The sequence below is a fragment of the Phasianus colchicus genome, chromosome 11 (genome assembly GCF_987193195.1).
Source record: "Phasianus colchicus chromosome 11, bPhaCol1.hap1.1, whole genome shotgun sequence".
Classification (NCBI taxonomy): Eukaryota; Metazoa; Chordata; class Aves; order Galliformes; family Phasianidae; genus Phasianus; species Phasianus colchicus.
This window is the reverse complement of record NC_143446.1, coordinates 4,215,228-4,233,193: the sequence shown is the minus strand read 5'-3', so window position 1 is coordinate 4,233,193 and position 17,966 is coordinate 4,215,228. Positions and strand designations below refer to the sequence as shown.

The 17,966-nt window shown below is 40.0% G+C and overlaps 1 protein-coding gene across 1 annotated transcript in view; it reads left to right on the top strand.

Annotated features, from left to right (window-relative positions):
• CENPP (centromere protein P) overlaps positions 1–17,966 on the top strand; it is a 128,261-nt gene that overhangs the window by 103,608 nt on the left and 6,687 nt on the right. The window contains exons 7-9 of the mRNA XM_031609330.2: positions 14,201–14,280; positions 15,209–15,300; positions 15,620–15,763. Coding sequence (XP_031465190.2) covers positions 14,201–14,280; positions 15,209–15,300; positions 15,620–15,741 — 294 coding nt within the window. The 3' untranslated portion in view covers positions 15,742–15,763. The remainder of the gene's footprint in view (positions 1–14,200; positions 14,281–15,208; positions 15,301–15,619; positions 15,764–17,966) is intronic.

Sequence of the window (17,966 nt, the reverse complement as noted above, 5' to 3'; positions counted from 1 at the left end):
TTTCCTGCAAAACATCAAGTTTTTTTCTTTGTTCTACAGTTATAAACTTTTTTAAGAAATATCACATACAAATTTTGGAAAGTCCACATCTTCTGCATGACTTATCCAATATCAGAAAGAAGTCAGGATTTTTCTTAAAAATGCCTAAAATTACACAGAGGGTGGGTTTTTCTTCCTTGCTAAGGTGTATATCGTGTTCTTATAGGGACCGTCTGTCACTTCAGCTCCATTTTTTCTCCTGAAGTTGTTAGGATGCTTTGCTGTTCCATGTTTCTTTTCACATCCATACTTTTTTTCAGTTTTCCAGATTTCAGTGCTTTTACAGAAGGCATCCATCAGTCACATACTGGCCGTATGTTAATCTGAGCGATACGCTTGAAATTGTGATGACTGTGCTGGCGGTATCGAGTACCTGCAGTAGGATAAGTGATGGTTTATCTTCTATGTATTCTTAGTAAGCTGTGCCAACCAAGGCAGTGAGGAGATCTCCTTTGTGTCACTGGCCAAGCTTTAGGTGTCCAATCAAGATCATTAAGACTGTTGTGGTATTATTGTCTTCCACTCTGTTCTTCTATATGGGAACTGCTGAATCACAGCCTGAACCTCTGATTGACCACCTGAGGTGAGCACTGGGTCAGCCTTGGGAGCTCAGGTGAAGGCAATTCACCTGTGTGATCGAATGGGGTGGAGCCTGGCTGCACCTCTCCTAGACCCATTTAAGGGCTGACTGCCACTGAGGAAGGGTCTCTGGAGATTGTTCCTTGTGGACTTTCTTGTGTGCCTACAACACCGGTGAGCAATTTTCATTTAGTCTCTGGTTGTCTTTTCCAATGTGATAATCTTACCAGCCTAACTTCTCTGTATACTTATTGATCATACTTTACAACATCTGTGTACTTATTGATCTTACATCTTCAACTGGACTGGCAAGTAAAAGTATCACTTCAGTGCTCAGTAGTTTTCTCTCTTGTTGCTAATAGATGTTTCATTGTGCCTCCTGTTGTACTACACTATTTAGAGAAGGGTTCTGTTGAAATAGGGCCCATTATTGAATTGATCCCAAAAGCACAGCTTTAGATGTTATCCTTGTGAGTCACGTAACACATCCACAGGAATTTAATACTATTTCTGCTTTGTTCAAGAATCTGTAGGAAAGGAGGCAGCACTGAAAATCACCACAGCTTTTTTTTAAAGCTTTCAGTAAAAGAACACAATGAGTTCTTGAAGTTGTTTTGCTCTTGGTTGTTGTGATGGATCTTTGCAGTTGGGGCTTTTTGATTGGAGACAAAGATGGAATCCTAAACTTTGGACTTAACCAAGTGTTGGTTTAGGTTGTTTTAAATAAAACACATGATTTTATAGTTGGAAAGAGTAACAGTGGGAGAAAACAAACTGGTAACTGCTAAAGTCAGCACAAAACATGAGGAGGGGAATCTGGGATTGGCAGTACACTAGATTTCTAAAACCTATAGCAGTTACTGCATTCTTTTTTGTAATCAGCGGTGACCAATATTGTTAAGGAAAAAAGCATCAGAGAAGGAAAAAATGTCGCTGGGAAACATTAGAGAACATTAAAACCAGATTTTTCTTACATATTTAAAAGTACTAACTTCACTACAAAATGCGTTTAGGTGAGAATAAATCTAAATGTGCAATATGAGATGCGAGTAGCATTTTTTGCATAAAAAACTACTGCAATTCGATTGCAACTGCATCCCAATTCCCGTTCTTCACTGAAGTGCACAGAAAAGGTGCCATGCTAACTTCCTCTTGCCACAGCTCAGTGCCTTTTAGTTGGGTTTATGTTCAGTACTATAGCATTGCTTTTAGTTTGAGAAGAGTTTTTCTCACTTTAAAGTGGCAGTGTGACAGAAGGTAGAAACAACTCATAAACCTTTCCTCTGTCTGGCAAAGATGTTTTCGCTGCTGATAAGGAGCACAGGCTGTACCTCACTTCTGGCTTGAGGATTTGCCTACGTATGGGTTGTACTGTAACTGACTGCTTTTGTCACAGAGTACTTTGTCGGTCTGGTTGCGTTTATCCAGCTTTGGTTGCCCGCTTTCTGGCAAGTGTTTTGGTAGTGGAAGAAGATACAGTAGGTACCAATAGCCTTTAAGAGAAGCAGCCAACTGAAGTTTGAGGCTGATGTGTTTTACCCTTTAACTCTGTGTTGCCGTTAACTCTGTGCATCTGTGAGTGAATTTAGTAGAGCTGTCATTATTTCATAGTCTGGAGCCTGTTCTCTGTAGAGTTCTATTGCAAAGTGTCCACCAAGCTTTGCTAATATGATTTTAAAACACTGAATGTTGTAGTGAACATAAATATTAACTATATTTCTCTCTTTCAATAGTGTAATGTTATTTTTCAGGTTTGGATTCTGGCATCTCCTTTTATGCTGAATAATTATGTTTCAGCGGTTTTCATTTGCAGATTTGTAGTTTTCCAACATGTTCAGCTTAGCAATCAAGCATGTCTTCTGTGTGGTTAAAATAGCACCAGGATCTTCTTTTGGGGGTTGGCTTTATTTCATGCACCGGTATTCAGTATTGTTGCTTATCAATATATTTGAGGTTTCTCATTTCTTTTTCAAAGGTGATCACATCTTTGAGCACAAAAGGCGAATGTTTTCTCTTGTTCTTGCTGTAGTTCATACAATATTATCTCTGATTTCTATATAAAATACATTGCCCTAATGTATTCAGACGTTGCAAGATTTTTTTTGTTCTGGGAAAGCCCATGATATTGTCAGCATAATTCTGATATATTTGAAGTTCTTTTTTCAGTTCTGGGTCCTCAGTAATACTTTGTGTTTAAGAGATTCTCTTCTGTTTATTTCTTTCATAAAATAGTTGGCCTCCTTTTCTACTGGAAGCTGGGAATGGAGAATTTGGGAGGATTCAAAATAGGATTTGAAAGGTCACAGCAATTGAAACAGTTGTTAAATTTCTGGCAAACAGACATAAGCCTATGGGGCTTTCATTCACATCCTGCTATTGCTTCTTCAATACAGTCCCTTTTACAATCCCATGCATATCTTTCCTAGAATCAAAGAGACAACGTTTCTTTCATGCCATTTAAATAAAGATAGAACTGAAATGAAAATACAGAAGTCTATCTTTCAAATATAGAATTTTAGAAAGACTTCGAGTGTAAATACTGTAAATAGATTGTTTAGAATTCACTAAAAATGTGAATATATAATTATTGACCTTTCCTTATTTGCTTGCAATGATCTACCTTTCATTTACTTGATCAAGCTAGGTTACTCTTGCCAAGTGTAGGCAGAATGGCAAGGAAAGTGTTGATATAGAACAGTGGATATTTCTCTGAAAGGTAACACATTTCTTTAATAAACTTCTTTTCTATATTATTGCCATCTTAAATTGTATGGAAGTGAAATAACATCAAATATAAGTGTATGTATATATCACAGATAAACACGTCATGAGCTTTCACCTGATGGACAGACAGCAGGGTTCCTGATGCTTCTTACGCTGCTGGTTTGTTGCCTGAGGCATTTTAACATCTGTTGGGTTGAATATTAACTAGAAAATAATAACAGGATGCCTCACCACTGCGTGACTGTCTCAGGAAGGAGAGGTAAGCTGAGGAGACAAGTATTTTGAAGCTTTGTAGTTAAAATGAAGGGTTTATTGGCAGCTGGAACGAGAAAACACCGAGGAAAATAATGAAGTTTGCTTGCGGTTTCCTTTTAAATCTTAAAAGTAGTTGTCATTGCCTGCTGATTCATGTTTTCCCCATTACAAGTAGTGGAACCAAGTGATTTGTTTGGGTTAATTAGCGGAAAATGGCAAAAATTACTTGTACAGTAATTCTGTTGTGAGCTACCAGTGAGAGTTCGAGGGGAAGAATGGAAAGCATATATGTTTATGTGTGTGTGAAGAGCTAATTTTTTAAATTGATTTTTAATATAGCATTGGTATTCTTAATGATTGTCATTTCTGGAGATATGTAATTTCACGGCAAGCATAATTCAGGATTGAGAGTAAGCTGAAAACACCTTGTGAAGTAATGACTTGTGTTTGCTTTATGATGTGAGCAGCAGTCATGGCCCCGTTTGTGCAGACTGGGAGCTGCTATTTCCTGGAACTCCTCGTGTTCCCCCTCATCTTCTCTTACAGAACTGGTTGGTCAAGGGATTGCTAAAAACAAACAAAAATCTATAATTTCTACAGGATATGCTGTTGTGGAGGAATGCATTTGTGTTGTGTAGCAACTTGCCTCGTTGAAGCAGAACTTCAGTGTTGGAACTTTTTCAAAGCTCAGACAGACTTTTCCAGTTCACCTGTTTTACTGTAATTTCTGCCCACTCTTTTTCACATACTCTTTGCATTCTCTTTCCTTTGTTATCTGGAAGTCTAGTGACTTTGTTGTCTGGAAGACTGAAGCAGTTATTTTTGAGATACTTGCTGAATCTGTCTCTGAAATGTCTTCATGACATAAGGTAAGGGGCAGAAGCTTGTGGCTGAGGGGATGCTCTCCCTGCAACAGACAATCACTTATGGCAATGCATCCCCTCTGCAGAGGCTGCAGGCCTCGCTGTAGCCTCTGGGTCAGTGCTTGCCCAGCTCAGGGCTTTTTGCTTCAAAACCAGTGATTTCCTCTTTTGGAAAATGGCAACCTCATCAGCCAACAACTTCAGAACTGAGATACTGTTTATTGCAATAGCAGGAGCCTCAGAAGTTTTATTAAAGTTTTAGCCAAAAACTTGTCACTTAACTCCCATAGATACCAGGCTCTTCCTTCATCAAGGTGCTTTATTTTTTTTGGTGTCATGGGTTAGGAAGCAGTTTGGTACAAAAGCTGTATGGTTTTTGACCTCCTAGTACTTGCCTCTAGCCAGTTCCAATGCTCCTGCAGCTCTCCAACTGTTCTTTTATCCCGCTTGCTCACTTCACAACAGCTGTTTGCCTGAAAATAGTGTCAGGAGATGAAATCTTTGGTGGCAACGTTATTCATTCTTGCTTGAGTGCTGTGATGCACTGTCTGCAGATTGTTTTGCTGCTACTGATTTTGTGGCTGGGCCATTAGTCAGAACGAGGAAACAATCCTTTTTTTCCATGCCTTCTCCTTTCTGATCGGATACACTGCAGCTGCCCAAGCAACTCTGCTGGCAGATGTGGGCTGTCGGTAGCTGCTGGAAAGAAAATGGGGGCAGGAAGGACAGGCCCAGCTTAAGTGGCCCAGGATACTTGTCTTATGAAACTGTATTTCAAAACAGAAACAGAAAAACAGAAATAACCTGACAGAGAATTATCTGTTCCACCAGCTGAAACAAGCTAATTTGACCCTCACCAAGAAATAAGATGTCTTCTCCCATGGTTTGAAAGATCCTAGATGCTCTTAAGGAGCTTCTAATGAATCAGTAGTTTTATTTTATTATCTTTACCTTCACTTCTTTCCTTGAATGCAGCATCCTCTGCTACGGGCCCCAGGTGACATCAGGCTGCTGCCACTGAATGCACATTGTGAGCTGTGACTGACTTGAGAGATTTCAGTTTTCCTGTTTGCATTCAACCTAGCCACAACCTCTCAGTTCCGATCGATGTGATTATTATGGGATGAAAAGCAATATTTCTTTTTACTCTTTCAAAACTGATGAATTGCATAGCAATGTTGGAGGCTGGCTCACTTAATTTGGTTTCAAGTCAAATACATATCAGTAAAACTTTATTCTTGTGTGGGGCTGTTTAACTGATGTTTTCCTCAGCTTCTGTGAAGACTCTTGAAAAACATGGCGATGTGTTCCACACAGCAGGTCAAAGTGAACTTATCCTGCCTTGGCATGTTATTACTTGTAATATTAATAAGGCACAGCGATCCAAATATGACGAGCATAGGAGCCAAAAGAGTTTGCAGTGCTGTGGTAGTTTCAGCCTGGTAATAAGCACAGGTTGAAGGTAACCCATGTGAGTTTAACTGCCCAGGTGGCTGGAATGCTTTAATTGCTCCTTTTCCTTTCAAGAGTGGATTTAGAAAGATTGAGTTCTCTAAAGCTAACTTGAAGTAATTTGCAGTAGTGCTAAGGTTATTTTTAACTAATAAGCATTAACCAGCTTTGATTAAAGCAAGCCATATTTTAGCCTAGCAGTTCTTTGAACAGTGCCACCATTTAAAGATCAGAAGTTTTCTTTAAACCATCCCTTCAGAAGGTTAGAGAGTTGTTAGGTTAGAGAGTTTTTATTTTTTTCATTTGTTCTGTCAAGCTCTTACTGAAAATTTCTAAAGGCATTGTGTCTGACAGATTCCTCTAAACCTGAGTATTGTATATTTAAAGATAATGCTAAACCAACTAAAATCTTTAGCAGGTTTGTCTGTATTTTATTCTTATTTCAGTGAGGGAAGATGAGCAGGGCTCCCTCTGTGTGGGAACTAGAGCAGCCAAGAGAAAACCTGGGATTGAAATAAACTCAAATGTTTTTTCTGTCTCCCTGCCTTCCAGTCTGTAAAGTGAAATGATTATAATTGTGCTTTCATCTTATGGGTTGAAAATAATCATAAATAGAGTTAAGTGTTCCTCTGCTTCAAAGAACTGGTACTTCTCATACTAATTTAATGCCTCTATCTGCCATAAAGCCCCAATATGTTCTGTGTATCTCACTTTTTGTGGAAACTTCAAATGATTACAGAATTGCTGGACGTGCATTAGTTGACTCCAAGCAGTGCACTGCTGCATGCTGTGCATTAACAGCATCCCCCTTCTGTGCAGCGTGACATTGGCCAAGGAATTTGGGATGAATGCACACAGGGAACAGAAGCTGCTTGTGCTTCCTCAAACACAGTGGACAGGAACAAAGAGACAGTATGAGCAGCGTAGCCTTCTACAAGAACAAAATTTATTGTTGCTGACAGTTGATTGAAATATTTCTGCAATGCCAGCCGTTTATATTCACACAGAATTGCCTCAGAGCTGCACTGACAGTGGATGAGTTACACGGCAGCTCGTACCGGTGTTACCATCTCTGCTTTGTTCTGCAGCAGTGCCTAGCAATAGTGCAAATATTTACACACACACATCAAAGGGCATTCCTGCTGACTGCAGCTTTGGCACTGAAAAACCAAATAAGGTGTGTTATAAGTACAGTTTTGCCTGGCAACTGCAAGTGCTTTCTTGTAGTGGTTGTGCTAAGGAATTAGCATCGCTGCCCCAAAAATTCTTCTGTAGTTGACAATAGAAAATATTTAACTTCAAATCATCCTTGCTCTGAGAGGTTTAGCCTGTGGAGTCCTACGGAGTTGCTGAGTAAATAGTGTTAGTGTTCTGATGGAATGATAGCTCCTCATTATGCTTTCTGGCTTTTTGCCTCTTTCCCTATGATGTGTTTTGTAGCTCCAATTTTGATGAGTTAATCATTTTTTGACTGGTCTGTTATTAATGAGTTGGTTGCATTATACCTTTACGTGTACAGTAATTGTCAAAATGTTGAATGCTTTTGAGTACCAAAAATCTCCTCCTGTAGCTGCTTGTATCTTCTAGAGTATATTTCACTCTTGGTTATGCTAAGAATGTATTTGGTAAACTGAGGTGTTGGACTTTTTAAATCCAGCTGTGCAAAGCACATGTTTGGACATAGGAGAAAAGAATTCAGTGTATGAAGTGTTATATGATTTGTCCTACATATCTGTATGTTTAAGCACTGATCTGGTCCTTACAGCTAGACAAATGAGGGCTATTGTACTGCATACATTAGGGAGTGCTGTGAACATGGATATCATCTGTGTGGAACTGAAAAATGAGCATGTTTTGATTCCAGTACCTATCACACAAGAAGTTCTCATCTGTATTTGTGGAAATACAGATTCACCTTCAATGCTGTTGCCCAGAAGAGGCTACAATACAGCTAGTGCATAAGGTATCTTAAAAAATGGAGATAGCTTCTAATTAACCCAGATCCTCTCTGTTATTGGAAGGTTTGCCATAAGTGATGAGAGGTTGACCTCTTAAACAGTTTATATCCCTCTCAGAGAAATGAAAAGTTGTATTTTAGGTGTTTCAAATAGGACATAAACATTTGTACTTGTTGAGAGAAACATTTGCTCACAAAGCAGTGAACAGCCATTAGGGCTCTTTCAGAAAGACTCTTCTCTGAGTTCTATTTCATCAGGACATCTAATACCTCTCCAATCATTGGGCAATCAGTTGGCAGTCAGTATTAAGGACTAATGATAACTGAAGTTTATTAGAATATTTAATTCTAAGAAACTTCTAATTTAAGTCCTCTTGCGTGTGCCATCCTTTTTGCTTTTGGCTTCTCTCTGCATAATCTGTATCACAAAGGCAACTCGGAGGGATGGAAGTGGTAGTGCCACAGAGCAACTGGTAATATTTATTTGAGTATGTTGTATGTATTGGCTAATGAAATAAAAACCCTCTTATCTCAGATGTGTTTACATTAGAAGAACGTATCTTTAAAGAACTCCAGTTACTGTACCAATGTGCAACTGTTCTTTCAATAGCAAAAGTGGAGTTCATCAATTACCAGTAGTTGAAGGCAGGCTCTTGTCCTTAATGAAGTCAAAATGAAAGAACTGCAACAGTAAATACCAAGCAGAAACTGAATACCTTGTCTGGAAACTTTCTTTAGTCAAGCTGTGAAGGCAGTCGATGCCTAATGCTGTGCTTATTGAGATGAACTGGATGCTTTTGGTTATGTCCCATGATCATTTATTTTTTTTTTTAAAGCATCAGGGTTCTTGGAGAAAAGCTCACAGAGCTTTAGAGCCAAGACATTAACTAAATTCAGATGTTTTTATTTAGGCAATGTTTAGAATGTGCTGTCTGGACTAGCTTGATAATGTAAACTGCACAAGAGCAAGTTGGGCCACACTCAATAATCAGCATCTCTGTGGCATGTCGGATCTAAGCTGTGTTATCCGTGCATTAAGGCATCAAAAGGCTTACAGGGAACCCTGCAGCATCTTCCACAAAGAAAAATATTTAAGATCCATAGCGTAACCTGCTTTCATTATACAGGAAGAAGACATAAACATAGCTTAACTTTTCTCCCATAAATGCCTTTCTTCTGATCTGCATCTTTTGGATTATTGAAAAACTGACCCACAGTTATTTCTTCCCAGGCTTGTTCTCGACACTGCTTTGTAATACGGCATCATTGCTCCTTTCTCACAACCTTTTTGGTCTCTATAATGTCTTTGACTTATTAATTCTTTTACTAATTTAGACACATCTGCTGCCTCTTGTACTGTGCCTCATATTGAGTTAATCATCAAAAAGCACTGAGTTGTACTTAACCACAGCAGTGGAGTGGGGGGTTCAAAATACAGTGTAATAAATGATGACTAATTGACAGCTGCTGCTTGTTATGTGCACCACATACCTTGTTTTACCAAGCAGAAGGTGCTGCGTTGCTTTAACCTTGGATCAGCTGGCACAAAAACATTGTGGCTATGTTACATGTCTGGGTGCCTTTCTGATGTGTACATACATATGCATACCAGCAGTAAGTTTGTGTTATACGTGTACCAGCCTCTGTGGTCCTTGGGCAGGCAATAAGGAGAAGAATTCAGCTGACTTCAGTTATTCAGACTTTTGGCTAACAGCAGCACAGAAATGTGTGTAAAATTAGACAGGAATGGTAAAATTATTGGAAGGGAAACTGCTTTTTATTTGAGGAGAACGGTGACAAACTGAGTCATTGACTGCAGAAATCATGGTTGAATCGAGTATGAAAAATAATGTTATGGAAATGTGCAGAAGGAAAATAAATGGCAACGGAAATAGAGTGGCGGCCAACAAGTGAAGCTGTAATCAACTCAAGGATAAAAACAAAGCAAAGAGACTTCCTTGTCCATTTGCTGTCGCTACACAGGCTGAGGGCTGCTGCTGAGTGAGACCTCCCAGGCCCAGGGTGTTAGGCACTATTCTGGAGCACTGACCTAACCTCATCAGGTTGCTGTGTGCTCAGCCAGTGAGCCTTAGCCAAGGGATCTGCAGCTCTGGCCTGCTGGAAAAATACAGCTCTGAAATTACCGGACACAGAGCAGTTTTCATGCTGTACATGTCTGTACAGCAGAACATCTTGGTAAACTTCTGCAAAGGTTTTCCCTGTCAACAGTGCAATTCATAATGCTGTTCTAACCTTCCCCCTAGATTGCCCTTTCCCTGCTTTCCTCTGCTATAAAGGAAACATGCGTGTTAGTGGTATCACTTTTGTCTGGCTTGAGTCTTTAGTCTGACAGAAGGCAAACGGGTTGCTGTGCCGTGGATAATGTGATGGTTACACAGAACTTCTGTGCACGTTTCTGTGCAGTTGTGCCTTGGTTCTGAGCACGCTGGAGGTTCTGTGTCACTCACAGGCCCCAGCAGGGCTGTTTTACTCAAGGAGAATGGTTAGTTAGGTGGCAGCTGTGTTTATCCTGAGAAGTAATGGCAAGTGGTGAAGTTTCACCAATCCATTTGCAATTTGCAAACTGTTCATTTGCAGCATAATTTGGTTGTAGGAGGAGAGCGTGTTGTCTTTTCTTGGTTTCAGTTCCCCTAATTGCACAAAATGAAACGCTGTGTCACAACTCTTAAGATGTTATGCTTTCAACTCCCAACTCTTTGTACTTTGGGCCTTGACTTCAGCACTTTCCCTTTCAGAATTCTACCATTTCATTCTTATTGTTTCAAAAAACAGATTTTGCCCAAGTTTTTCTCAAGCAGTGGTAATAACTCATTTCCATAGCTGTAATTTACTACATATTCTGATTACTACAAATTGGTATTTAAGCTTATCCAAAAATATGCTGCAATCTTGCTAAGTATGGGATGAAAATCGATCTCTGACATGCTAACCATTTCTCTAGTTCTGTGTTTTAACTGAAAATTACTTAAACACACCATTTAGCTCCTTAAAAAAAATTGCCATTCTTTTCTCTAATTTAAATCACCGTGCTCAGTAGCATGACTTACTTAGAAGTCTTTGTATATAGTACTTCCTACAGAATTTAAAGTGAATAGTAAGTGTGAAGCATTCAATCTACGAGCAGAGTAGGGCATTTTCTTTGTCAGTGGTCTAGAAGGAAATTTGCCTGCTTTGAGATAGCTGCTGCCCTGCCAGATCTGCTGTGCATTCCTAGCCAGGCCTCGTAAGCTAAACACATTGCAATAGTTTTCTTAGAGTTTTCAATGCAGTTTTCAGCAGTTTAAGAGTAAAGTATTTTAAGAATACAGATTACAAGTTTACTTGCCCAGCTGGCTCTGCGTGAGTGTGTGCATGCAGCATCTTTCTTGTGAGAAAGGGGAGTTGGTGCACTCAGTCGTAACGGCTGTGCCTTCAGGATTGGAGGCTGTTTCTGTTTTAGGCACAGAGTTCCCATAGGATTCCCTGCTTGGAATCCTGAAGGGTCTGGGAAAACCATTTCTGCCCAGAAGTAATAATAGCACGGGCTTTTAATTTTTGATCGTGAACTGACATTTAAAAGTCATCTGAGGAAAGATGCTTCTTGATTGAAGACAGGTTTTGGTTAATGCAGTCGTAGCTGATCTTTTCCATCTGGTATCGCAGTACTTGAAGTGACATCTCCAGCTGAATGGGGTTTGTAGGGGTGACGTTCCCAGGAGACCTGTGAGCAGATGGGGTTATTCTGCTGTGCTGGTCACTGCTTGCCTCTTGTCCCCAGGGGAATGCCTGGAAGAGAGGCAGCTGCACAGCAGGGAACATGTTCTGATAATCCAGAACCTACCAAGTGTGTTCTGAACTGTAGTGACATCAGGGCTGTTGCCGCTTTTTCACGCTACATGCCTAATGATTCCTCTTATGTGTCAGGTGCCCATGTTCTACCTGTGCACTACATTTTATATGTGGCCTATGAAAGGTAGATGGTGTTGCTGTTTCCTGTCTCCTATGCCCCCAGTGTTTAACACTGCTCACTTCATTTGAGCAGTTCAAGATCCCACTGCTGCCTGTTGTCATCCTGAGCAGCCATCCCAGCAGAGGAACCCTGCCTTGCACAGCACCTGGCGAGGTATTGCCAAGCGCTGCTCCAAAGCCTGCTGTCACTTCAGGTTGAGAATGTAACACAACTGAAAAAAAGAGAAGTGGATGTTTCTATCTGGCTTTTTTTTCTGTTTGGTGGATTGCTAAAATATGATCTTTCCTGCTAAGGAGCTGGATCTTATCCTGAATCCTGTGAGCTTCACACAAGATCAGATTCTCACAGCATTCAGACAGATTGCCAAAGCTCTTGCATTTATTAAGGCACAGAATAACTGCTTCCTGTGTGCAAAACTCACCAAAGCAGTCTTTCCCATGTACCAGGAAGCTGTTACACAACAGAAAACTATCTGCTTTGTGCTCTGCTTTCTGTGCTGTGACACCACCTGGAGTGTTGTGTCCAGATGGGGAGTCCTCAGCACAGGGGAGTTGTGGAGCTGTTGGACTGGTCCAGAGGGCCACACCAGTACCCCGGGGATGGAGCACCTCCCTGTGAGGACGGGCTGAGAGCAGGGGCTGTGCAGCATGGAAAAGGGAAGGCTGCAGGGAGACACTTCAGTATCCAAAGGGGCTGTAAGAAGGGACAGACTCTTGAGCAGGGTCTGTTATGACAGGACAATTTTATGATTTTTGTGATGATATAGGATACCAGCCACTAGCTAGAAGTAAAAGGATCAATTATGGCAGCTACAGAGGTACTTATTCACAAATAGCAATGGGTACAACCACTTCCTCAGTATTCTTTATTCAGAAAGAAAGCCTGAAAAACTTCTGGCATCAGAGGAGCCCAATTCCACAGACAGTAAAGCTGAAGATATCGCTGTGCTGCTAGGCTCGTGTCCTTAGAGCAGGCACGTTTTTGTACTATAGCTACTATGTACTTTGTTTCCCTTTGTACATCTTTGTTTCCAGACTGTGGCCTTTATCCACATTATGAATACAGCACTGGATACTCTAAAAACTTGGCAAATTCCATGTGTTTTATGTCATCTGGCATTCTGCACAAACCCCCTTCAGTTTGTCATAAATTCCTAAACCAGAGCAGGGTCACATCTGGTAGCAATTTCAGTCTGCCAGATGAGGCATAATCCTATAAAACCACTCATTCTCTCCAGTGCCTTTCAGAGATGAGCTCTCCTGCTCCTTTTCCTAAGACATAACACTTGCCCTGTGAGCTCTGCAGAATGACTTAGGCTGGCAGTCTGTTCACACTTCATATGAACTGCAGTGTTTGGAACACAGGTTGGTGAAAAGGACATAAGGCAGTCCAAGCAAGTAAGCGTGCTGAAGTCTCCAAGATACCAAGCTGTGTCTGGGTTCTTTTCCTTTGCAATAGCATGTCCCTGCAGGATGCAGTCATAAGTGTTCCTCCTCAGTGTTTGGAAGCATACGGACCTCCTCTTGCTCTTTGACTAAACTCCTCTTCCTGCACAACACCCAAACAACGCACACATAGCTGCTAGTCTGCTTCTCTTACGTGCTTTAAGAATACTTTCAGCAAAAGTTACATTCATGGTAATTCAAAATATTATTGAAGACAAAATTATTGAGAGCCGTAACAAAATGATGGGACGACTGCTCACTGATGACTCTTAGAACACTGAAGAAATCGTAAGCAGCTCCATTTCCCACCAGAATGGATGTTCAGCAGCAGTCATTGGATGTTCAGCAGCAGTCATTGGATGTTCAGCAGCAGTCATTCGTGTTTTATCGTTTTCCACTGGCCCACTATATTTGGAAAAGCAGTTACTTTGAGGTCTCATGGCCTTTGCTATGTTAAGCTTTCAGAGCACTACATGGAGATTGCTGATCCTGTTCCTCTAAAGGAATATCAATTGTGTCAAAGCAAAGTTAACTCACAGAGATTTGGGTTGTGATTTTTTTTTTTTTTTTTTGTGTGTGTGTGTGGAATGAGGATGTATTATAATGCATTACTAAGGAGAATTAACAGAACCTAGCTAACTATGTTTTCACACTTCTGTACCTCTTGCATGAGAACTTCCCCGACCTTTATGAAGGAGCACAGGCCTGTTTTCTTTCCTCTGAGGTGACCAAATTAAATGTCCCACAAATCATACTTAAATAATTGTTGAAAATTCTGATGGTGTTTGTGATTGCTGTTAAAAAATGTAAGTATATCAAGTAGCAGCAGATTGCAGCTGGACAGATCTCTCTGGAAGCCTTCTTGTCTACTTCTCTGTCACCAAATTTATGCCTGTTTGAATGTGTTTATTTACAGGCCAAATATCCCAACATCGTAATCCTTCCAGAAGGACAGGAGGGAGATCACATAATTCTAAGGAACTCCCAGCTTCCCGGGTAAGGCAATAAGTGGGATTTTATTTGCATTGTTTTTAAGCAAAAGGGACAGATTTTACTTACACAGTGGGGTGATTTATGCACAGTAATGATTTCCAATAGTCCTGCTTCAATATTAACTCACTCTTTGCAATAACTTCTCTAAACACAGAAATGAGGCGATGCCTGTTACAGTTCAGTGTTATCATGGCACACTGTGATGCTGTTCTGTGTGGTCCTGGTGGGTAAGCCAGCTGCAAGGCCACCTTGAGTACTTGCTGCTGCATTTTAAGAAAAAAATCATGTTTTGGAAGCTCATTTTATAATGAATGATCTAAATTCCGAGCTTAGTAATGTGAGACACGTTTTCCCTCCCACACATCAGAAAATATGTCAAGTTCAAAGAGATTTATTTCATCTTGCCCTTCCTCTGCTGTTTGTTTGGGCTTCCTGAGCATGGCTGCATTTATTGCTGTGCGTGATCCTAAAAAGACCAAAACCTCTGTAAGGGTGGATCTCATCCCCAGCCCAGAACATCATGCTATTTACAGAAATGCTTGTGAAGTTGTTTTAGATACAGCATGAAAACAATAAAACAATACCTGACCTGAAGTTGCAGAGAAACCTCTCTTCACTCTGCACAGCACAATCTTTTTACCACTTGCTACAGGAACTTAGAATTTATGAGACAAATACAAGACCGGGGGAGAGGTGGGGAAGAAAATCTTGTGAGGCTGGGAATTTGTATGTACCTGGAAATGAGTAACATCTCATCAGCCAATTATTGGTTTTCCTTGGTTTAAAGATGGAAGTATTTCTGATGTCCCAAATACAAAGATCTGAGAGTTGCATCACGTGCTGTGAGCTTTGTGCTCTTGAATACTTTCTGCTTTGAAGAAATGAAACTGGTTGCCTGGTTAGCATCTAATTTTCCTCTGGCTGTGTGCAGGTTTGAATTAATGATTGTTTGGAAGATGCATATCAATGAAGAAGGGACAACTACACCTGTCCTGGACCTCCTGCCCAAAGTACCAGAGCAAGGTAACACCACTCCTTACAGAGGCCATTTCTGAGCTTTTAAGTAGAATGCCACCCCCCCCCCCTCTTTCTTTGCCCAGCATGTCCTTAAATAAAATGGAAAAGCATCTTGCAGAGCCCAGCTATGCAAACAAACAGAAATCTAGCAAGCTGCTGAGCTTCACATCTAACATGTTTTATTTAAAAGCAATTGCAAAAACAAATATATCTTGTTTCAGGCAGCAGGCAATCTGTCCTACCCTGAAATGCAAGGCTGACAGCTGTTGTGAGAAACAGCAAATCTGTGTGAAAATAATGTTAATTTTTTGCATTTTTCTTGTAGTTGGTGAGCAGAAGAAAGCAGCTATTGACAATGCACCTACCTGCTTCCGAAGCATGCTGCTTTTGTTTGGGATTGAAACTGCTATTGAGAATCTCATTCAAGCGTTCAGCTTGGAAAAATGAATACCAGCGTAATGTACAACAGGTAGCAATTTCAAAAGTAGTTTTAATTAAGATATTGTGTTACGCAGTCTATAATTTTATTGAATATAAACATTAAGTTATTTTCCATTTAGAAACCATACTCATAAAACATGCTATCTGTACAATTATGGCACGTTATATATAAATTGTCATGACATGAAAATAAATACAGCCATTTAAATACAAAAATGCCAAATAAAATAGTTACATGTACAGAGTGATTTCATTATAAATTTATCTTTTTTGAATCATTAATGTACCAGAGTGGTTTATCTTTTTAACATTTTCTAGATGCCTGGAAAGTGTTAAAAGATCATGCGCTGTCAAAATCAAGTCCATAAAAAGTGGAAGTTTCATTTCACAGCTCCGTAAAAGTACAGTGATTTTAAAATGACTAGAGAACAGCAAGAGACTCCTAGAACAAAGAGTTGAATAGCTTTCTTATTAAATTAGGCTGGAAGTAGGCGAATAACTTGACGATTCTGAAGAAACATTATGCTTAATGTCATTGTATGAACTGACTTTTTTTCTGTAGCAGTGTTGGGTAGAGATGGCATTAAATTACACCAGAAAGGCCTGTTCTGCTTTTGTAAAACCGGTGGGTGAGTTGAGTACTCCTTGCTGTGAATGGTGTATAATTCTCACAATTCTGGGGGGGAATTTAAGTAGATAATATTATAAAAGCACCATATTTCATACCTTCCTCCCTGGAGAAACCAAACATTAGACAGACTGTTTGTCGTCGTCTTTCACTTCTATTCCATGTACCATTACCTCATTTGTGAGCTGTCAGCATTTTTCAGGAGTTCCTGCCCTGCTGTAGCTGTCACTAACCAGAGCTGTTCAAACCAATGCGTACAATCTGAAGTCACAATTTTTAGACAGAGTAAGTTGTAGTAAGTTGTTCCTGGAATCGAGAGCCAAATATGAGAATGATGTGGACTCCCAAATAATATTAGGAGGGCCTCCTTTTCAAGTCCATAGCTGCTGTAAGCATGCATAAGCAGTACAATGGCCTGCTCTGTACTTTAGTTATGATGAAGTATTATACAGCAATAGTAAAACAGCTGGAGAAACCAATAATTAAACATACCAACTTCAAAGCAAGAGTATAATATCTTAGTTTTAATATTGCAATAGTCTCCTACTGTTCTGGAAGATTGGGAAAAACTGACAGAACAGATTGGTTTGTGTCAGAATCTACAGCAGAACAATGCCAGAGATTACATTTTGATAAACAGCAGCTCAACAAAATATCTTGGTAGATATAAGGCAGACTAATTTCAAGTTTGAAACCCAGTAGACAGGCAAAATTCATTGCTACTCTATCCACTGACGTGTTACTGACTTAGCTAGTTTTGTGCAATCTTTATTTCATCTTTAGTTTCTTCTTGCACAGCAATGAAACTTTTATCAACACATACACTTCTATTTGCATATGAAATGTCTTTGAAGTTACAGCATAAAAATAACTTAAACTTTTCAGTTGTGGATAATCCTTCCTCAACTTCTCTAACAATTGCAGATTCTCTGGTTTTAAAAATGGACCTCTTTTCCCCTGGCTTTCTTATAAAAGAAGCAGTTATTACTGCTGTTAACTACCAGTTCATTACACTTAGTATCACACTGAAGTGAGAACAGCCCATGACCCTGCTCCACAAAGGCATACTGCCACCTGGAAGTGGAATATAAGAGATTGCTAACATGGTGCCCTACTGCTATAGGTGTGGTGGCACTTCACATTTCCTCTTGCCTCCTTGAGTTGAGGCAACTTTACAGCATTGTCTCATTCTGCTTTTTGCATTTCAGGTAACAAAACAGTTCAAACATCACATTGAGATCTCAATGTAAATGTTTAAATTCTAGCCTACATCATTTTTAAAAATATTACCAGTAAGCAGACATTGATCACAGATAACAGCAGCTCACTGTAGCTTCAGTAGCACCTCTCTGCATTTTAGGGTTTGTAATCCCCACTCCTGTGGGAAAAGTGGCTATGGATTTTATCACACTACCCCAATTTTGAGTTTATCTTCAGTCTCAATCAGGATCTTTTTTGCAGATGGACTTCTTGCAAAAATCACACAGGCTTCCAGCTGTATGTACCCATGTTTACAAAGTAAAGCCATCAGTAAATTGCTGAAGTAGTGATATAAACTTAGCTGTAGTACTCATCCTGAGAAAGTGACCTCCTAAGCTTCAGA